Raw genomic sequence first — 23042 nt, 5'->3', positions numbered from 1 at the left:
ACTTGCTCACTCACCTCATTCATTCATTCACCTCATTCACTCACTCATTCACCTCATTCACTCACTCATTCATTCACACTTACTTGTTCACTTGTTCATTCTCTCTTACACACACACACTTGGAATTCTCTAAAATTCTATTCAAAGAATCTGGGCTATACTTTTGTGTGTATTTCGATATCACATTCATTCTCTCTCTCTCTCTCTCTCTCTCTCTCTCTCTCTCTCTCTCTCTCTCTCTCTCTCTTTCACACACACACACACACACACACACACACACACACACTTGGAATTTTCTAAAATTCTCTTGAAAGGAACTGAGCTATACTTTTGTATGTTTTGGTATCACAGTAATACTGGCTTCTTAGATTTAATTGGGAAATGTTTCTTCCCTTTCTGTTTACTGTAAGACAGTATATAAAAATTGATAATTATTCTTTTGAGTGTTTGGTATAAAAAAATCTTCAGTGAAGTCATCTTGGCCTGAAGATGTAGTTTTAGTTTAAGTTTTCAAGACTTAGCTTAAACTTTTTAGACTGATGCATAAAAACTGTCCGGGGGCCAGAGAGATGGCTCAGTGCCTAAAGCACTAGCCACGCAAACTTGACAACCTTTGGACCCCACACAAAGAGCTGCATGTTGTGGCTTACATCTATGATCCCAGCATTTCTACTCTGAGATGGAAGATGGAGACAGGAGAACCAGCCAACAGCTCACAGGATCCCTAGCCTGAAATCAGCTACATAGCAAGAGAAAGAAGAGGGATTCTCCATCAACCAGGTGGAAGGCAAGAACTGACTCCTAAAAGCTGTCCTCTGCCCTCCCCATGTGCATTGTACCACATGCCCATGCACACATACATGAAGTAAAGTCTAAAAATAAGTCCAGATTTAAAATGAATATATTAATGAGGTAACTGCATATTTTGATGTAATCATTGTATATGGTTTAGATCATGTTAAGCACAACTGTAATTACAAATTCAAAACATTTTAAAAATTATTTTTGAGATACACACATGCACACTGACATATGATCAAATCGACACATTATATCCTCTTCCCCATCCCTATATTCTCCTATTGTGCCAAGCTTGCAATATCATGTCTTTGGTTTTTGCAGGGGGCTGCAGTCAGTGTAGAGATTCCTAACTCTTCACAGTGCCAAGAATAAAAGGTTGAGAGCTTAGCCCTAAATGGGATTTCTGCTTTAGATGCGCATGCGCGCACGCACGCACGCTCACGTGCACACACACACACACACACACACACACCCCGACACACACCAAGGCTCAAGGAACAATCATTGGGAAGGAAGCAGAAAGCATGTAAGAGACAGGGCCTAGGAAGCATGCTGTGGGGTGTTGTCTTCCAGACACGACATGGCTATTATGCTCATGAATTCACATCTGCTCTGTGACCAGCACAAGACCTACACAAGATCAAGCCAGCCAAAGCAAGCACAGATGGAGTGGATGCTCCTCAGGCTCCACCCCGTACTGAGGCCTATTGGCAATGGACAGTTGCTAGGGGAGGGAGAATCATCCTTTACTGAAGATACTAGCAGGTCCCCCATTCTTCCGTCAATGGCCAGTTCCCACGCACATGACAGACCGCACTAATGGGTCTCAGTGGGTTATCAATGGAAATCATTTCTTTAGTAGACACATGGCTATTTAGATTATTTGTTCTTACTGAGTTCTATTAGTTTATATCTGCCAAGACAGTTCTCTATTCCTTTTCAGTTGCCCAGTTATGATCCCTTTAATGGCTGTGGGACTTGTGATGCCCTGCTTCATGACTGACGTTGATGATGTGTCTCTCCTCTTTAGCGTTGTCAATCTTCCTGCAGCCTTAGCAATTTTGTTGCTTTATTTTGGAGAACATTTTTCTCATTAATTCTCTCTATTGTTTTTCTGTTGTCAACATCATTGAGTTCTACTCATTATTGTTACTTACTTTGTATGTTTCTGTCCTGCCAGTTCTGTGAGAACACTGATGGGTGAATTTCTTTCTTTTCCAATTAAGCTCCTAGTACAATAAACCCTTGGCCTGAGCTACATCCCATTCATGCTCATGAATTGTGCTTTCATTTCTGTTTACTTCTGGTTTTATGTGTGTGTGCACATGCACACGTGTGTGCAGTTGATTATACAGGCACAAGTGTACGTGTGCCATGTCGAGGCCAGACGACAAGCTACTCTTGTAAATAATTCCTCAGGTATTGTCTACCTTTAAAATTATTTATTTTTATTCTTATTTTGTTTGTTTGAGACACTGTCTCTCATTAGCCTGGAGCGCCTGAGTGGGCTAGGCTTACTGGGCAGGCTAGAATGCCCCAGAGATCTGTCTGTCTCCACATCCTGAGCACTGGGATCATAGAGCTAGCCACCATGCCTGGATTTTTTTTTAATGTGGGTTGTAGGGATCCAACTCAGGTGCTTATACTTGCAAAGCAAAACTGTGCCAACTGAATTACCTTCTAGGGCCCCAATTCTGCTTTTGACTTCAACCAGTTAATGGTTAAATAACATATTATAAACAATTTCTTAGTGTTTGGAGGCATTTCTCTTGTTTTTGTTTCCATTGTTTTTGTTACTGATGTATGGTTCGATTCCATTTCCCCCATAGAATACATTTTGCATGGTCCCAACTCCTAAGACTTGTTCTGGCTTATTGTATGACCAGGATAAAGCTTATCTGGCTGAAAGTTTCATAGAAGCTTGGAGAAAACAAGTATTTTGCTAACTAGTGCCCTTCTATTTAGTTTCTTTTAAACCTCCAAAGTTCTTAAACTGTAGGCTGTGATTGATCCTATGCAGTGCCACGTAACAGAATGGAAGGCAGGACATGAAATATGGCACCAGGGACAGTTTCCTGAACACACACACACACACACACACACACCAAAATTTAACCCTCCCAAATCAAACATGTAACAAAGTGGAAGTGGTTCCAGCAGTAGGTACCCCTGCTGTTTCATATGACTTCACTGCTCTGAATGTGCAGCACTGCCCTTTGCAGCACACCCATCCCTTCCCTTCATTGCAGTACCAATGACATCACCTGAAACATCTCAGGCACACTTGGTACACTATCAGCTGCAGTGCTTTTACGTCTATAACCATTTTCTGCTCTTCTAGAAACACGATGGTCTAACTACAGAAAACAGAGATGCATAACACTTTCCTATCACCCTTCCTCAGTGTGTATGCATCTTATTGTGCTAGAATGTCTGAGTTTAAGAACTGCTGTCTGAGTTTCCGGCTTGTGCTTCAATTAAATAAACAGTTAAACAGATTTTGGGTTAGGGTTGTGTTGGATGGCTTGTCTTAGAGAGATACAAACACACATTTTTCTTACCCTAGAGGAGCCCCCAATGGTGGACTAAAGAAATGATCCTCCCCAAGTCTAGCTGAGTCAACTAATGGGTTTTTTGGGGGCTACTTACAGGAGCACCAATGGGGGATTGCTCAGAGAAGCAGCGGTGTCTCTGAAAGACCACCCAGCATGGACGATGACTCTGCTGCTTCCCTGGAGCGCTCTGCACAACATGTAGGTATCTCCTCCAAAGCAACTGTTCATTGCACATGTACACACACACACACACACACACACACACACACACACACACACACACACACACGAAAAAGGATTCCCAGGTTTTGTAACTTTTGCCCCTCTCTGAATCTTACAAGTTTCAGGAACCCGCTGAGCCTTCTCAATTTGATCTTGAGTCTTGAGTATCCCTCTTCCCTCCAGAAAAGAGCCCCCAAATGCCGACAGCTGTAGGCTCACTTGGGGTCAGTTATGCGACCATCACTCACTGCTTCTGTCTGGAGGCGTGGTACTGGTGAAAGCTCCTTAGAGCAGAGACCAAACAATATGAGACTTTAGGTCATCCAGTGGTCCTCTGGTCCCCAGAGCAGGGGTCCTGCTGGGTTTGTCACATCCTGGATGTGGAGACAGTGGGGGCAAGTGTGATGTGACTTCTGAAGACCACTGTGATGTCTCTTCCTTGTTCTCTTCAACAATCCATTCAGTTGTCAGCCGAGGAAGTCACAGTGAGGCACAGGAGAGGAGTCAGGCTCCTGAGGTCACGCATCCCAAGACCACGGGGCTCTGTTTCTTGCCTCAGCTGCCTGCCTTGCCTCTCAGTTCTGGCATTACCAGGGACCTTGTCGTTTCCCAACTTGGTTCAAAGTTACTGATGTACATTATTGTCATCCCCTCTTGCCCTTAATGGTTATCTCAGAGAATCACAAAGGTCTGTTTGGCACAAGCCCCTTCTGAACACCTCATGGCTGTGGCTACATGAAAATGAGATGAAATCTTGAAGCTTAATGCTTCCAGTGACTTGAAGAGAATGACAGCCTCCCTCATTCATATCCACCCGCTTATGGTTATTATTCCCTAAGAGACCACTCTTATATTCGTGTGCTGGTCCCTGGCAACTTCCACATCCTGCTGGGGTTTCAGCAACTAAGTGTGTGATCCCACAGCTCTCCCCCAAACTCTGAGTCCTTCAACTGGGCCTTTCTGCCACGTGATCAAGTCATCAGCAGCTGCATGCAAGGTGTGGATACGTCCTATGCGTGTCAGACAGAAGACGCTGAAAGGGCCCTTCTGGAGACTATGCCAATGCCCAGGCTGGCAGCAAGACCCCCGGGTCAGCATCTGCAGGTGTCTGTGTGTATTCAGTTTAGAACTTCCCACCAGTAGGAGGCATTTGATGCACGAGGACTCCAGTAGCAAGAGAGGGTCCAACCCTTTTTAAAGAGCAGACACACCCCTTCTATAGACCCCAAAAGCCTAGCCACGTGGGAGGGTGACCTTCTAAGTCAGTTGTTCTTAACATTCCTGATGCTATGACCCTTTAATGCAGCTCCTCACCTTGCGGTGATCCCCAACCATAAAGTTATTTCATTGCTACATCATAATTATTATTTTTCTACTCTTATGAATCATAATGTAAATATTTGATATGCAGGACATTTGATATGCGACCTCAAAGGGGTCAACAACCCACAGGTTGAGAGCCACAGTTCTAAGTAAAGGCAGGTGGATATATATAACCACGGTAGATATTTCACGGGGCTATAGCCCAGTTTCTGTCTGTGTGTGGAGAACATGGTGTGCTGCAGCCTAGGCTCTGACCCAAGTCGCCACTCAACCACTTGTAGCTGTGGGAGGGGAAAGGCCTTGCCACCTAGAAGATGAGGCTAAGGTGACTTCAGAGGCCCTGTCTTGCTCCAGGAAGAAGGAGAAAAGCCACTGGGTTGAACCTGCCAGAAACCTTGGCAATCTAATGAGAAAATTGGATCTCATCTCATTCCGGGCAGGGTCTTTAATGGAAGGGAGCAATGAGGGGATTTCAGATGGGGCTCCTCTGTCAAATTCAACCCTCCTCCCATCTGTGCACAGTGCCATCTTGGATGGCTTTGTTTTGGGTATGGTAATCCAGCAGAGAACTACACACACATCAGTTTCGGGGAAAAGACTGGTACCAATACAGAAGCTCACAGGCTTATTACAGAACTGACAGTCTGGGTAAGGGGAGGCTCTTCCCAGCTAGTGGCTTGACGATGGGATCTTAGAGTGGCTTTCTAGTGCTTTGTTCCTCTATCTGGAGCAAGGTGTCAGACCTAGCCTGGGCACACTGAGCAATGCCATGGTTGAAGTCCTTTCAAGGATGGGCCTCTGGGTTTCCCAGGGACTAGAAGTGTCTTCTCCTCATACAGGCCTGTAACTTACACATTGAGATGGCACAGGAAGCACTGTAGTGTCTCTGGAGCCTTGAATGCTGGGTGAGGAGGGATGGAGCTGGGGATTAGGAAGGCCACTGTGGGGGGAGCCATAGGACTGGGGGAAGCTGGCCCAGAACAAAAGTGGGATAGAGAAGTATCCAAACCATGGAAATACCATCGTGAGATCAGCTAGAGTAGGACAGATCCCTCCCCTCCTGCCGGGGGCCTGCATGCCCCAGTACAAGTAGCCCTGCACCCATAGGCCTGTGCCCCTACCTTTGACACACACCCCCAGGAGGACACATAGCCCAGTAGCCAGGTTTAAATGGCCTCTCCCTTTATAAGGTCATGTCTGGCAGCACCTGGAATTCCTCCTTATGCAAATGAGCCATCCCCAGTGCCCTGGCCTGGGCCAGTGATGTACACTCACCCCAAAAGCCCATCTCCACCCCCCCAGAGGTTTAAGTAGCCCCCCATTAAACAAGATGTCTCTTTATAGCTGCCTCCTAGGAGTCTGTTATTGTCATGATCAGAGCTGCCAGAAGGCCTCTCTTACTCCCGCTGTTCCTAACTCCCTTCCCTCTCAGGATCCACTCACTGGTTGCTATCACTGGCCAACTGTGCTGTGACCAAGGAAATGGTGCTTAAAGGGAGGCTACCTGTAGAAGTATTGTTGATGCTCTGACCATGGCAGCAATTCCACCCAAAACTCCCATCATGAGATGCATTCAAGGACTCTTAGAGGAGGGGAGGAGCAGAAAGGAGAAACATGGGTGACATTTCAGGATCAGCTATACTGAGAACCCGCGAGACACCTGAGCTTTCTAGCTCTGCTGAAATGCCAGAGAAGTCAGGGCAGGTTGATTTACAGGGCAAGCTTTGAGATACCAAGTAGCAAAGTTTGAAACATGGATAAATACATCAATGAAAATACAGAAAAGGAAATGAGGCCAGCATGTCATGTACCTAGCTGAACTCGGATAACAAGGCACTGATTTTGATGGAGAAGGGGGTAAGAGAAAGAAAATACTACCCCAAATCTCTCTGAGACTGCCCCCCCTCCAAGGGAAACCTAAGCCCTTGCATGTAGCTACTACTACGATGACCTTTAGTAAGCAAGGATGGAACAATAACATCGCAGGGACTATGGAAACTGACTAGAAGTTGGGGAGGGTATCAGAGGACCAGCGAAGAAGATGCCAGAAAACCTTATGTCACAACCAGACCCAAGACACCATGCCCTCATTAGGAGAAGATCCCCCTTCTTAGCTCTCAAGAAGGCCCGGCTATGAGTGGAGCAACCATCCTAATTCTATCTAGAAGAAAAGCACCCCCTCCCAAGATGTCTAAACAGTTGTGACATTTCCAGAAAGTCCCTGTAGTGTCTGCCTTATAAAGCTAGCCCAACGGCCAGCGTGCTGTGCCCGCCACCTACCAGGTGGAGCACACAAGCCAAGCACACTTCACAGGCTGCTAGCAGGTGACCCGTCAGCCCGGAACTGTCCTGCGTCCCCTCGGCATTCCTCACACTGTACCAGGCAGTTTTCTTCCTTAATACAAATTACAGACGAGCTTCCACGCCTCCCACATCTGGATTACGGTTTGCTTTCCTTCCTGTTCTGGGGCCAAGACAATTCCTTTTCATTTGAACTGTGTCGACTCCAGTTATGAGAACATTTCCCCCCTCTCCTTCCCCCCACTCCCCAGACCTGCTTCCGCCTACTTCCCATCGGCTGTGTGTCCCGGGGATTGGATCTCTTGTGTTTTGAGTAGCGCAGCAATCAAGGAGTCCTTGACTAAGTACACACACACACGGTCAGCTGCATCGCCTTCTGACACCTGTGGTCCTCAGGTCACCCCTGTAACATCACATTCTGAAAGGAAACATCCAGGGTGAAGAGGGTCCAGTTCTGAGGTACCATGTGATCATGTGATCTTCTAAATCCGTGGGTCCTGTAGTGTCTCTGGCTCTGTTCAAGTTTCCACACAGTCTAGTCCCACCAGACCAGTGCTTGTAGAAGAAGGGAGATGGCCCAAGGGTGGCAGGGTGTTGTACAGATCTGTCCCTCCACTTGTACCCAGGTAGTTTGACTGTATCTGTATATAATGTCTGTATGTCTACAGGTGCCTGTGTGACAACTAGATGGCCCAGCATAGTTCCTTATCAGTGCACTTGATATGACACTGTGCCGCTGCACACTTCCATTGCCAGGCCTCTCTGCCAGTCAGCCCCACCCTTCTCCAACATCCCATCACAGGTGATTTTAGGCTCTGTGCTGTACACTTAACTACGGTGTCCTAGGTGGTGACAGTTGAAGATATTTGAGACTATACCTGCTTACAGCGTGACTGGCTGGTTGACTCAGCAGAGAAAAAGCATGCAAATTCAGGGGACAGGGTCCAGGAAACCGAAACAGTTTTCAGTACCACTGAGGCTCAACTAAGAAGGACCCTCAGGAAAACAGAGATGTAGGGGCAAGACACAGAAGCAAGAAGGTTCTTGGTGCTAGAGAGAGCATCAGTGGACGCTGTGTGATGCCATCTCCCGTGGTCTCACCCTGGATGCAGTGAGTCTTTTGGAGATCCTTGCTAAGACTTCTCCCCAGGACAAGTGGTTCAGTTGACCTGCGGTGAAGCATGGCTACTGGGCCAAGGAGACATTCACCCCAAGGATCACCCTGGTCTCATGAGTCTGCACATCCCCTGTGTTGAGGAGGATGCAGGGTTTGGGCAGGATTGCCAGCAGACATTGATTCACCCCAGTCCATCTGAGGCTCACCTAACAAAGCTCCTATACTTCATAGAGTGTTTGTATGGTTATGCTTTTACGACAGTGTACTTATGCATTTCCCCTGTAATTTTGGTTTGTAGCTTGTCACTTTGGTTTCCTTCTAGTAGCTTCTGTAAGGCCAGGTTTGTGGATAGGTACTGTATAAATTTGGTTTTGTCATGGAATATCTTGTTTTCTCCATCAATGGTCATTGATAGTTTCGCTGGGTATAGTAGTCTGGCCTGGCATCTGTGGTCTCTTAGGGTTTGCAGGACCTCTGTCCAAGCCCTTCTGGCTTTTATGGTCTCTGCTGAGAAGTCGGGTATAATTCTGATAGGATTGCCATTATATGTTACTTGGCCTTTTTCTCTTGCCCAATTTAAATAAGAAGACGCATATAAACATACAAGAGGCCTACAGAACACCAAGTAGGATAGACCAGAAAAGAAAATCTTCCCGCCACATAATAATAAAAACACAAAATATACAGAACAAAGGAAAAAATATTAAAAGCGGCAAGAGAAAAACACTCTACTGCAACCAACATCAAAAACAAGGGACTAACCCATCACTGGTCATTAATATCCCTCATCATTAATGGTCTCAATTCTCCAATAAAAAAGCACAGACTAACTGAATGAATGCATAAACAAGACCCAACATTCTTCTGCATTCAAAAAATGCATCTCAGCCACAAGGATAGACATTGCCTCAGGGTAAAAGGCTGGAAAAAGGTATTCTAGGCAAATGAACACAAGAAACAAGCTGGTACAGCCATTTTAATATCTAATAAAATAGACTTCCACCCAAAATTAATCAAAAGAGATGAAGATGGTCACTTCATACTCATCAAAGGTAGAGTCAACCAAGAGGACATCACAATTCTAAACACCTACACTCCCAATACAAGGGCACCCACATTTGTAAACAAACTATTAACAAAGCTTAAACCACACATCAATCTTCACACATGAATAGTGGGAGACTTTAACACCCCACTACCACCAAAGGATAGGTCAGCGAAACAGAAACTAAACCAAGAAATAAGAACACTAACCAACATTATAAATCAAGTGGATTTAACAGATATCTACAGAACTTTTCACCCAAACACAAAGGATTATACCTTCTTCTCAGCACCCCATGGAACCTTCTTCAAAGCTGATCATATAGTAGCTCACAAAGCAAGCCTCAGCAGATTCAAGGAGGTTGAAATAGTACCTTGTAGCCTATCAGATCTAAAGCTGGATGTCAACAACAACAGAAATATCAAAAAGCCTACACACACATGGACACTGAACAACTCTCTACTTAATGACACCTGGGTCAGGGAAGAAATAAAGAAAGAAATTAAGGACTTCCTCAAATTCAATGAAAATGAAAGAACAGCATACTAAAATCCGTGGGACACATTGAAAGCGGTGCTAAGAGGAAAACTCATAGCACTAAGTGCCTTTATAAAGAAATTGGAAACATCCCATATAAGCAACTCTATGACACATCTGGAAGCCCAGGAAAAAAAAGAAGCAGAAACACCCAAGATGGGTAGACGTCTGGAAATAATCAAACTCAGTGCTGAAATCAATAAATTAGAAACAAAGAGAACAATTCATAGAATCAACAAAACCAGGATCTGGTTCTTTGAGAAACAACAAGATAAAAAAACCATTAGCCAAAGTAACTAAAAGGCAGAGAGACACTATCCAAATCAAGAAAATCAGAAACAAAAAGGGAAACATAACAACAGACACTGAAGAAAGACAAAGAATCATAAGATCCTACTTTAATGGCATATAAGCCACAAAATTTGAAAATCTATGAGAAATGATCAATTTTCTTGATCGATTCCACTTGCCAAAACTGAATCAAGATCAGATAAACAAATTAAATAGTCCTATTTCTCCTACAGAAATAGAAGCATTAACAGTCTCCCAACCAAAAAAAAAAAAAAAAAAGCCCAGGGCCAGGTGGTTTCAGCACAGAATTCTACCAGACCTTCAAAGAAGAGCTAATACTGATACTCTTCAAGCTACTCCAAAAGATATAAATGGGTGGAACATTACCAAATTCATTCTGTGAGGCCACAGCCACATTGATACCTAAACCCCACAAAGACCCAACAAAAAAGGAGAATTTCAGACCAATTTCTCTTATGAACACTGATGCAAAAATACTCAATAAAATACTCACAAACCAAATAAAAGAACATATCAAATATATCATTCACCATGACCAGGTAGGCTTCATTCTAGGCATGAAGGGATGGTTCAATATATGGAAATCCATCAATGCAATCCACCATATAAACAAAACTGAAAGAAATACAATCATATGATCATCTCCATAGATGCAGAAAAAGCACTTAACAAAATCCAACACCCATTCATGTTTAAAGTTTTGGAGAGATCGGGAATACAAGGCACATACATAAACATAATAAAGGCTATATACAGCAAGCCAGTAGCCAACATCAAATCAAATGGAGAGATACCCAAGGAAATTAATTCCTCTAAAACCGGGGCCAGGCAAGGCTACCCACTTTCTCCATATCTCTTCAATACAGTTCTTGAAGTTCAAGCCAGAGCAATAAGACAACACAAGGAGATTAAGGGGATCTAAATGGGAAAGGAGGAAGTCAAACTATCCCTATTTGCAGATGACATGATAGTGTACATAAATGACCCCCAAAACTCCACCAGAGAACTCCTACAGCTGATAAACACCTTCAGCAAAATGGCTGGATACAGAATTAACTTAAAAAAAAAAAACCCAGTAGCCTTCATATATACAAATGACAATAACACAGAGGAAGAAATTAGGAAAACTACACCCTTCATGATAGCCACAAGAAATATAAAATATCTAGGAGTAACTCTAACCAAGCAAGTGAAGGACTTGTTTGAAAAAAACTTCAAATCTCTGAAGAAAGATTGAAAATGACATCAGAAGATGGAAAGATCTCCCTTGTTCACTGAACATAGTAAAAATGGTCATCTTACCAAAAGCAATTTACAGATTCAATGTAATCCCTATCAAAATACCCACACAATTTTTAAAGACATTGAAAGATCAATTCTCAACTTCATATGGAAAGACAAAAAAACCCAGAATAGCTAAAACAATCCTATACAATAAAAGATCCTCTGGAGGAATCTCCATACCTGATCTCAAGCTGTACTATAGAACAACATTAATTAAAACAGCATGGTACTGGCATAGCAATAGGATGGTTGATCAATGGAATAGAATTGAAGACTGCTTGTATTTGTTGATTCTATGAAATGAATCCATACACTTATGGTCACTTGATATTTGACAAAGAAGCCAAACCGATTCAATGGAAAAAGGATAGCATCTTCAACAAATGGTGCTGGTCTAACTGGATATCTACATATAGAAAAATGCAATTAGACCCATATTTATCACCATGCACAAAACTCATTTCCAAGTGGATTAAAGACCTCAACATAAAACCAGAGACAGTAAATTGGTTAGAAGAAAAAGTGGGGAAGAGCCTGGAGCACATTGGCACAGGAGACAACTTCCTGAACAGAATACCAACAGCCCAGGCCTTACGGTCAACAATTAATAAATGGGACTTCATGAGGCTGAGAAGCTTCTGTAAGGGAGAAGACACTGTCAACAGAACAAAGTGACAGCCTATAGACTGGGAAAAGATCTTCACCAACCCTTCATCTAACAAAGGTCTAATATCCAAAATATATAAAGAACTCAAGAAATTAAACACCACCAAACCAAATAACCCAATTAAGAAATGGGGCTCAGAACTAAACAGAGAATTCTCAACAGAGAATATCAAATGGCTGAGAAACACTTAAAGAAATGCTCAACGTCTTTAGTCATCAAAGAAATGCAAATCAGAAGGACTCTGAGATTCCATCTTACACCCATCAGAATGAATAAGATGAAAAATTCAAGTGACACCACATGCTGGCGAGGATGTAGAGAGAAAGGAACACTCCTTCATTGCTGGTGGGAATGCAGACTTGTGCAACCACTTTGGAAATCTATCTGGTACTTTCTCAGAAAACTGGCAATAGGGCTTCCTTAAGACCCAGATATTCCACTCCTTGGAATATACCCAGAAGATGTTCCACTTGAAAAAAATCCAACAACAAGGACATATGCTCAATCATGTTCATAGCAGCCTTATTCATAATAGCCAGTCTAAGTGTCCCTTAGTTGAAGAATGGATAAAGAAACTGTGTTACATTTACACCATGAATACTACTTAGCTATTAAAAAGAAGGAAATCCCAAAATTTGTGGACAAATGGATGGAACTAGAAATGATCATACTGAGTTAGTTAACCCAGAAGCAGAAAGACTCACATGGTATATACTCACTCATAATTGGACACTAGCCCAAAAGGCATGTCACATGAAAGTCTTCACTTACCAGGAGATTGGGATAGATGTGAGGACATCCTACTGGGACTCTAGGTAAGAGAAATATAGGAGAGTAGGGAAATAGAAGGATCCAGAGGGTCCTAGAAACCTACAAGAAGAACATCATGATGGCTAGATTGGGGCCCAGGGGGGTCTGCTCAAACTACTGCACCAACCAAGGACAATACAAGCAGTAAACGTCAAACTTCTACTCAGATCTAGCCAATGGACAGGACATTCTCCACAGTTGTGTGGAGAGCGAGGACTGACTCTGACATGAACTCTGGTGCCCCATATTTGACCACTTCCCCTTGATGAGGAGGCCTGGTGGCACTCAGAGAAAGAATAAGCAGGCTGCCAAGATGAGACTCGATAGCCTGTGACCGTATAGTAGGGGAGGAGGTCCCCCTAGGCCACAGACCTTGAGGAGGGGAATAGGGTGAAAGCGGGGATCAGGGAAGAATGGGAGGATACAAGGGATGGGATAACAATTGAGATGTAATCTCAATAAATCAATAATAATAATAAATAATAAATAATAAAGGCTCAAGCCATGCACTAGGACCTCTCCTTATTAGTACCAGGTCACCAGGGACTAGTGCATCAGTGACCTGGGGACCATTCCCAACATAAGTGAAAGGACAGAGTTGGACTGCCCACTCTATCCATTTTGGGGTTTTACATATCTGAAGCAGGTTGGCCTTTGGCTTTGCTGGGAGAGCAGGCCTTCCTTTCTCTAAGCAGTCTGCATGCACAGCCCCGGCCCCCCGACCCCATACCCCTGACCATCCTGAACTAAGGTGACTAGGGGATTTCAGAGAGGGATTATGTGGCTTGGTGGGTGAGGGTTGGAGGTGAGGAGGGTTGCTATTTCCCAACAAAGACACTACTCAGACAACAGACTTCCTTGGGAAAATTGTAGCCACTAGGCTAGGAGGAGGCCTAATGCTGGCAGGGTTTATTGGCTTCGACTCACAATAGTGTTTGTTTTTGTAGGTAATTAGAGTTCAGTAGCAAGCCATAAAGAATTCTCCAAGAAACTGTACAGTCTATATAGCTAAAGGGCACTGAGGTAGACTTGAGTCTAGCCATTCGTCTCTGCAGACTCCCTGTGGTAAAGCAGACAGTGTTTGACTCAACAAGTTATCAAGAGAAAAAGGTCTCTGTGCTCTCATACTCAAGGAAGAAATACCTTGACGCAGCATATGTGTGCCCCAGCCTTGGACAGACCATGGTTCTGGGTGCTGCCACAGGTCACTGCAAGTCATAGACCAGTAGCTCAAATCATCTTTTTTTGTATCATTTTTTATTTATGTGTGTATGTATATATATGGGTGCCAGTGTGAGTCTCTGCACATCACATCCATATAGGTGGCTATGGTTGGGAGCAGCCAGATTGAACCTGGATCCTCTGCAAAGAACAATACATGTTCTTAACTACTGTCCAATGGCTCATTGGCTTTGAGCCACCATAGTGTTTGTTTTTGTAGGTAATTAGAGTTCACTCCCAGGTACTGAGATAGGCTGGTTCTTTAACAGCCAGAAATGCCCTCCAAGGCCATAGTGATCAATGCCCGCCCCATGTCCCCTGACCCTAGTGAGTCACTTGGGCACCAAGTTTTAACCACTGGAAAGCAGTGATATAAATGCAATGAAAAAAAAAAAATAATAATGTGGGCCAAGTGTTGCCACAGGCAGTCAAGAAGCAGCACGGCATGAAGCAAGGGTGTATGTCAGGGCCAAGCTTAGCTGGCTCTGTTACAGTCAGGTCGATAAATACTGTGTTCCGTGTGCTACACACACAACATCCACACCGTATGTCGTATGTCATATGTTCTCCTTCATGGTACCCAGCAAGTCCAAACCTCCTACAAATGGTACCAGATAAGCAGAACAAAAAAGGAACAAAGGCCTGAGCTATCGCTATCGCCTTAGGAAAACAATTGCTTTTCCATCCCTTGTATACACTGGCTTTCCTCTCGCAACAACTGGCCATTAACAGTTAAGGGCCAGGCCCCTTCCTGTGGAGATCATTAGAAAACATTTACGACCATTTCCCCGGGACTAGATTTCCATTTATGTTCTATACAATCCAATATAAAATTTCCCACTGGTCTGCATGCTCAGGTTTCCTCAGTTTATTTATTTATTTTTTTTTAACGTTCTTACACAGTCATATCACAGTTTTCCCCTTCAGAGAAACATAAAACAGACATCCTTTCTAGCAGAAAGGCTGAACTCTGAGGCCACATTTGTAGAATAGGCTGGCTATCTGCCCCTAGGGCTTCCTGCAGGTGACTGCAACCCTTCTAACACCCAGTTTCCTCCAGTGAAAATGCAGGAGGCTTCCCCCGGAGTCTCCTGAAGGCACCTTTGGGCTCTAGTGATTTAAGAGTTAGTTCATATGAAAGGAGAGACTTTCCATGTGCCAAGGTAGCTGCTGCTGATTCTTCCGAAACAAACCGAGACATTGCATTCTACATTCTGAAAGTTGGGCCTTTTGACGGCACTGAAAAGAAAATATAAAGCAGATACTCCAAAGATAAATTCAACCATTTTTGCTAGAGTGCATTAGAGGACTCTGCAGCGCTAGGAAAAGTAGTCTGAGTAACCAAGGCGCCCAGGAAGACCTCACTGCTGGCGCTGAGGACACATAAATGTCACATTAACATTGCCATACTGTCGCTCTGCAAAGCAGCTCTTTTTATTACAGAAGCAGTGGGGGCACAGAGCTTCTGTGCCTCACGGCTCCAGGAATTCAAGTGGGAAGTGTGTCTGCAGGAGAAGGGAGAAGGCAGAAGGCCGGGGTCTGGTACTTACTTGTGGCCCAGCTCATGTGCGATGGTAAAGGCCAAATTGAGACCATTGTCTTCGGCAAGCACACATTTCCGCTTAGCACTGCACATGCCTCCTAAGTAAGCAATTCCTGCAGCAGAGACACAAAGTACATCCTTCAGAACGGGGAGGCCCTGACCTCCAGGAAAATCCACACAGTCTGAATCACGAACAATCTGGAAAAGGGGCAAATGGGGACACTGCGGTCTCCCAGGCTGGTCCTGCGAGCCTGGAGGAGCTTCCCTGACCCTGGCTAGTGTAGGACAAATAATAACAGTGACCACAAACATCTAGCGAGCCCTTGACATGGGTCAGATACCACGCCGAGCGGCTTATCCAAAGCACTTTATTCCCTTCTCATCACTGAGAATAGAGACAAACCCAAACCAAGTTTGGAAAAGGGGGAGACTTTCCCCAGATCACCTGGTTTGCCACCTGGGGCTCAGAGCGAGACCGGCAAAGCAATGTGAGCAGCATGCAAAATTTCAGGAGGGTGTCTCTCTTGCAGTTATATGTCCTTGAGAAGGATGTATTTAAGTTTTGTACATTTGCCTCCCCGTCGCCCTGACCCTCAGGGACAAGGGCAGTACTGAGCAGGGGTGTTCCCAAGAGGCAGCATGCGAAGGGGCAGGAGAGCTGGGTGAGCATCAGTAAGCCAGCTGCTGGAGAAGGGCCAGGGGGTTCCCTGAGAGGATGCTCACTGCTGAGGGCTGCTTGTGAACAACGGAGATGCATGAGGAGAGCAAGGCTATTGTGCTCAGCCACAGAGCAGGGAGAGGAAGTCCCGCTTCAGCAGGCTGGCTCCAGGGTTCCTGCCCCCCGCAGCAGCTCTCCATATTTCTGCTCTCTGAGTTCCCAGGATTTCCATCCTGTACCCTCCAGGCATCTCGGGGATTATGGCACACCAGGGTCTCAGGGCTCCTACCCTCTGCCCTCCCCTATCGTCGGTTGCCCACCCCTGTGCAGGCTTCCCTTCACAAAGGCCAGGACAGACTGGAGGAGGGGGGTAACTGTTCTTCCCCTTGTGAGGTCACAGGGTCACATTAGAGCTGTGAAGCCATAGCCAAACAAGACGAAGGACGGACATGGCTGTTCTTTACTTTCTGGCTCCGCACTGCGCTGTGATCACTTAAGGAAGAAATGCCTGTTCACTCTTGGTACTGTCCATGCTCCATCCTGGTAAAGCTCAGGACTCCCTCACTAGTTTCCCTGAAATGTCTCGGGAGCGATGGAATTGGCAGAGAATGAAAGATGGCTGCCTAGGGGGAACTATCAGACTAAATACGACCTCCCCCTTCCTACTTAAGAATAACTGGGTCTCCTTAGTGTGAGTCCAGCTTTGGGTGACTCTGTGTTCCCTGTGGTGCATTTGTTATCCACGGCCATACTTCTCCTCCCGCTTGATGGCAAGGCAGCGAGACGATGCCCGAAGGCTCCATGAAAAAGGAGACTAGGGCTTTCAGTACAGCTTTGAGGTAAAGTGCTTACTGAGCAATGTGAGGGCCTCAGTTTGGTCCTCAGTACCACAAAGAAAAACAGTATCAAGCTGGCACAAAGTTCAGGCACACACAGGGCATTCTGTCCTGCTGGGTCTCCTCCATGAGGCGCCAAGGGGCCCTCACATGTAGGCTTTGAAGAGTGATGAGGTTTTGGGGCCACCAGTGGATGGCACAGGACACGTTCCCTATGATGAGCAGCTTTGCTGTGCCACAGGCCTATTATTTGTCTCTGGAAATATGCAATGTGCTTGGCTGAGGTTGCAGAATTTAAAAGCAGCAGCAGCAGCAGCAAAGAAGTAAGTTAAATATTTTTTGGCTTAAAAATGCATTTTATGCATGTGGATGTAACAATCCAACCCTGCAGACAATGGGTTGAAAGAAAACAACGCCCAGAAAGGATGCAATCTGGCGGCCTGTTGCCTTCGAGGTCATTACTCTGGTTCTGTTCGAAAATGTTTTGTGAGTTGCTGCTGACAGTCTACCAGTAAGTAGATGGGATGCTGATACCCAGTCCTGGCGGTATGTGCATGGGCCACACACGCATGCGCGCGCGCACACACACACACACACTGCAGGGGCTACCAACACAGGTTACGGCCATTCTGAGTCAATGAATCAGTTATAGACAATCGGAAGCGTACATTCTCGGGCAGTCATGTGGCGAGAGAGAAGAGAGACATAATATGGCCAGATATGCTGAGCTTGCTGTCCTGAGCATGCCTGCTGTGGGCTCTGCTGCTGAACCAGCAGACCTTAAATGCCACAGAAATTCTGTCCTGGGTCCCGGCAGTCCTCTGCACTGTGAGCTGGCAGACTGGGTCTCCCATTCTAATTGTACAGCATGCAACGCTATGAGCAACAGCCAGCAAAGAGGCTTCCAATAATTGCACTTTAATTTTTTCAAGGTGCGGATGCTTGGATTAAAAAAATAAGAAGAAAGAAAACACCACTAGAAAACAAAGGATCCGTTTATTTATAAGAATTCTCTTGTACAAGGGTGGATTAAGGGCCATTGCTTTTAATGATTGATCGCAATCATTACCAGTCTGGTGATAAAACCCAGCAAAAGAAAACACATAAAAGAAAACAGCCCTTGATCACAGAACACAAGAGCTGTGTGAGGTTATGAGCAAGGGTGTTGAAATACGTAAGATGTGTAAACAAAGACTGGAGAAAATGCCAGGTTGCCATAAAAGTAAGATTTGCTGGATAAATAAGTGGTAATTAAAGTGGTGGGCTCTGGGGAAAACAGGTCACTAGCATTCAGTGCTTCATGGAAAGAAACAACCATTTAGGGAAGGGGCCCCAAAGATCAGGGATGCTCTGACATATACAGTCTGTATCGAGTGTTTTCTAGGTACCCAGGAGTTGAGGTCACTCGAGTGGCATTACTGGGAGGTGGTGAGGTGTGTAGGTGGTGGGCTTGGTGGAGGTCTTTAGGTCCGTGGTCCCTTTCTTCTATTTCATCCCCAGGCCGTGTGGTGAGCCATTTTATCCACTGTGTAATTCCAACTATGACATCTAGCACCAGTATAGGAGGCCTGAGAGCAATGATTCTGAAGGACATGGACGGCAGCCTCTACAGCAGTGGCTAAAACAAACCTGCCCCATAGAATATGCTTCTCTTGGGGAGTCATCCCTGCAGTGGAAAGCTAACCAACACAAACCTTGGTCATCACCTCAGGCTCTGGAAAGCACCAGAAAAGGCCACCAAAGTCCACATTTGTGCTTGTCAGAAAATGCAGAAGAGTTGGTTTTCTCTGCGTCAGTTTATTTAAATAAATAAAAAAAAAGATTCTGAAACCTGTTCCCTGCTAACTTCCTGCTGCGATTCCCTTTAACATAATTCCATCAGCACCACCTTGGTGCTTCCGATGGCTTCAAGCCTTCATGATTTAAAAATTCTCCACAAAAGAAATCAGAGCAGGACTCCCTTTTTAAAAAACACCAGTCAGTCATGTTTACATAGTGCTCCTTGGAACAAAAGGCCAACAGAAAGACAACTGTCATTAATTAGCAGCATCCCTCTAGGGACAAGGCTGCCTGACCTATCCTTCTAGAGGAAGACTTCTTTTGGGGGGGGGCAGAGTAGGCAAACAGAGGCTCAGTAGTCAGGTACAGTCAGTCAGGGCTCGTGTCAGTCAGTCTCTCACCGCTTTGACAAACGCTCGAGGGAAACATCCAAGAGAGGATGGTTTTGGCTCACAGTCTGAGAGGCTTCAGTCCCCGGGCTACCCAGCTTCTCATATAGGAGACTGCGGTGGAGCAGAAGTTCAGTGGCGGATAGGCTACTTTACTTCACAGGCATGAGGAAGCAGAGCAAAGACAGGAAGATATGCCCAGTTTGAGGGTACTCCCCCAGTGACCCACCTCCCTCCTCCAACCAGTTCGTGTTTTCCACGGTTCCACCGCCCCTCAACAGTTTTAGATCTGGTAACGAGTTAAGCAACGGTTAGGTCAGAGCCACCGTGGTGTAGACCTCACCGCGCATGCGTTCACAGACTCACTCAGAGATGCGAGTGACTAATCGCCTCGTCTGATAAAGTTGGCGATCGAGACTGAGCAGCGATGTTAGAGCTGGACAGAAATGAAGGGGTGCCCTAACCCCTCCGCCGACGGCTGGCTAAAGAGCAGCAATAAGTCCAGGCAGAGAGTTTCTCATACATCTTAGAGTGTGCTTACATAAAGAGGTAGGTCTCTTCTATTTAAGCCCCAATGTTCTTTAGCCTGAAGATAAGAAGACTTGAGAGCCGCATGCTACAATCTCAGTAGTCGTTACCTCTGAGGTATGGTAAAGGGATTCGAGAGCTTTTTAAAATCCTTTCCCTCTGCACAATGGGGCCACTGACGTGGGTCAGGGCGGAAAGGTGGCTGAGGACTTGAGTTTGATCCCCGGAACCCACCTGGCGAAGAGAGAGGACCAACTGCCGTAAGTTGTCCTCTGACCTCATCTCACACATCACTGCCTGTGCATGCCCCACCCTGCTCTAAAATAAAGAATAAAATGTAAGTAAAAAGAGATCAAATGAAGTTATTATGTTGGACTTAAACTTTATACTATAGGCATAGTTATGTGCTCTGTCTATTCTAGATGACTAGCAGAGGCAGAGGCAGGCGACAAGAACTAACACAAGACCCCGCTGGATTTCTGTCCCAGGCGTACAGCTCTGCAGGAAGCAAATGATGCGGGAAGTTCCTGGGAGGGCAACTCAGCAGAACATGTACCTGCATGCGTGCTTAACTGGGGATTTGTTCCGCCTCTGCTGAGCCCCTGGGATAAGATAGACAGGAGCAAAATACATTTCAAAATCTCAAGTGCTGAGTGTAGACACAGAGGGCAGTAATGAATTCTTCTGATGCCAGGGGATGTTTAATTCATTCTTCCAGAGGAGCCCCTCACCCACCTCCCTAGCCATGCTGACCACACGTGGGCCCTCCCTCCTCTCTCTCTCTCTCTCTCTCTCTCTCTCTCTCTCTCTCTCTCTCTCTCTCTCTCTCTCTCTGGAGGATCGCAATGTTGGAGAGGAAATTAGGCGAAGAGACCTAACTATTTTCTTTTTTCAGTGGAAAGCTGCATGTCAGCTTATAATTCATAAACTCGGGACTATCTATTTGATCTGCTCTAAATTCAGAGTCCACGTCACACAACTGTATAAACCTAGTTTCTCCAGTAACCACAGCATGTAAACTGTCTGCAGCTGGTGACCTTGTCACCCGTTAGTCAGATGCACAGTTGGGTTTTCCTTGCCTGCTGCATACTGTGCCAACACCAACACACCTATTTTCACTGGGACCTCATGCTATCCCTGACAAGGGAGTTACCCGTATGTACTCATCTGAAGCTCCGGTCACTGTTGAGTATCTTATGGTCATTCTTATTGGCAACTGTGTGCAAGGTGGTAGAGCTTCAAATAAAGCAAGTAGGTACAATTGAACTCGGGGATAACATTTAAGAGCAGATGTCTTAACGTGTTAATAGGTTACAAATGAAAAATATCTACTGTTGGTTCTCATTCATAATGATAGGTAGGCCACATATACATTTTAAATAATATACATGGGTGTGCACATGTGGTGCTAGGACTCAATCCAGGGCCATGTATGTAAGTCAGTGGATTCCAAAATTGCTATGACCACTGAATTACAGATGCTTATGGTACATTTCAGTAAAATAGAGAGTTAGGCTTATGCGCTTTTGGTCATATCTATCTATAGCTATGTTTCAGTGTAAAGAGACTTTGCTTATTATATATTGTTCATTCATTCACATTAACCCCACACCCATGTAATTCATGCTTGAACAAGAATGCATGGCTGTTCTTCCCCACGCTCTAGTATTTTCCCTACAACGCACATTCTGGCATCTTACTTGAAGAAAACACTCTGCACTTGAGCATTAGGCTTGGAAGCCATTTGAAACAGTGAAATCATGGGGGGTTGGGGGGGCAGATGAAGCACAAAAATGCAAAACATGTGGCACTAAATATACTGAAAAGGGCACTTGTGATGGTATGAGAGCTGACACAGGAAGGCAGAGCATGGCCTTGTTCAACCTCAGGCGGGAATGCGCCTGTCTGGTGACTCATATTTTTCACCGCTCTGCACATGTCCGTGAGTGACTGCCAAAGCCTTTTGAGTCCTGGAGTTGCAAATATATCGTAACAAGTGGCAAAAATAAATCAGAGTGAAAAAAAAAAAAAGTAAAAATAAATCAGAGTATCCTAAAACACAAAACCAAACCTCACAAACAAACCCAAACCAAAACTTACATGCAAACAAAACCCCTATGGTTGGGCAAAATAAACTTGCTTATCAGTTGTGATAAAGAAATCCCATTTACGTCTTGGCGCTGCTCCTGTTTCCACTCTTCTCTCCAAGCTACTTGACGCACTTGGGTCACCACCTCTCACTTTGGTTTCTGGAATCAGGGATTCACCAAGATTCACTCACTATGCAGGATATGCCCCCACAGTGATATCATATCACTGGTCTCCTGAGGGACCCCAGAGCCCTACGGGAGCACAGGATCTAAAAAAAATAAAAATCAGGAAGCATTGCTTAAGATGAGGCTTTGGATGGCTGGCAAGAGAGTGGCCATGCAGAGACCCCTTTGCCTGAGACTCAGAAGCTCCGTGCTCCAGTCCTGCTGTGCCCTGGACTTTCTGTCCCACCTTGGGGCACCTATCTCCTGGGACACAGTAGATTGCTCTTTAAGACCTTGCCTTGCCTTGGCCACTTCCCCACCAGGATATGCTGTTTTCCTTAGTCTCTCTTTCTGGGTCCCTTAGGGCCAGTCATATGGAAAGAAGATGCATTAGCCTAGGCTTTTATTTCTGTACCATGCAGAACATTGGAGCAATGGCCTCAAAGACAGTCACTGGTTCCTTTCCTAAACAGCACTGTAGACAATGCCACTGCCAACAAAAATTATCCATGCCTTATACCCACTGACTAAGAAGAGCCCCCGGGGGAGCTGAGAAATGAAGTAGCCCACACAAGGTTAGATAGATGAAGGTAAACGGACAAGCTAAAGCTTTTAAAAAAGTGTATCATTGAATGTCCAATAGTTCTGATTTTGAGCCTTAGTAATAACTTAAAATAATCAGAATAGTATGGTATTGACACAAGATAGACATATAGATCATGGGAACAGGACTCAAAGTCTAAAAAATCAAATTCAGACATTTGGGGTTTCTTGATTTTTTTTTTTTTTTTTGATAAGGGTACCATAATCATTCAATTATCAAAGAAGTATCTTTTTTGTTTATTTGGTTTGGTTTGGT

The 23042-nt window shown here is 44.9% G+C and overlaps 1 protein-coding gene across 1 annotated transcript in view; it reads right to left on the bottom strand.

Annotated features, from left to right (window-relative positions):
- Adamts17 (ADAM metallopeptidase with thrombospondin type 1 motif 17) overlaps positions 1-23042 on the bottom strand; it is a 292022-nt gene that overhangs the window by 152250 nt on the left and 116730 nt on the right. The window contains exon 8 of the mRNA XM_051148701.1: positions 15746-15851. Within this exon, the coding sequence (XP_051004658.1) occupies positions 15746-15851 (106 nt within the window). The remainder of the gene's footprint in view (positions 1-15745; positions 15852-23042) is intronic.

Source organism: Acomys russatus, chromosome 7 (assembly GCF_903995435.1).
Source record: "Acomys russatus chromosome 7, mAcoRus1.1, whole genome shotgun sequence".
Taxonomy (NCBI): domain Eukaryota; kingdom Metazoa; phylum Chordata; class Mammalia; order Rodentia; family Muridae; genus Acomys; species Acomys russatus.
This window is presented reverse-complemented; position numbering and strand designations above follow the sequence as displayed.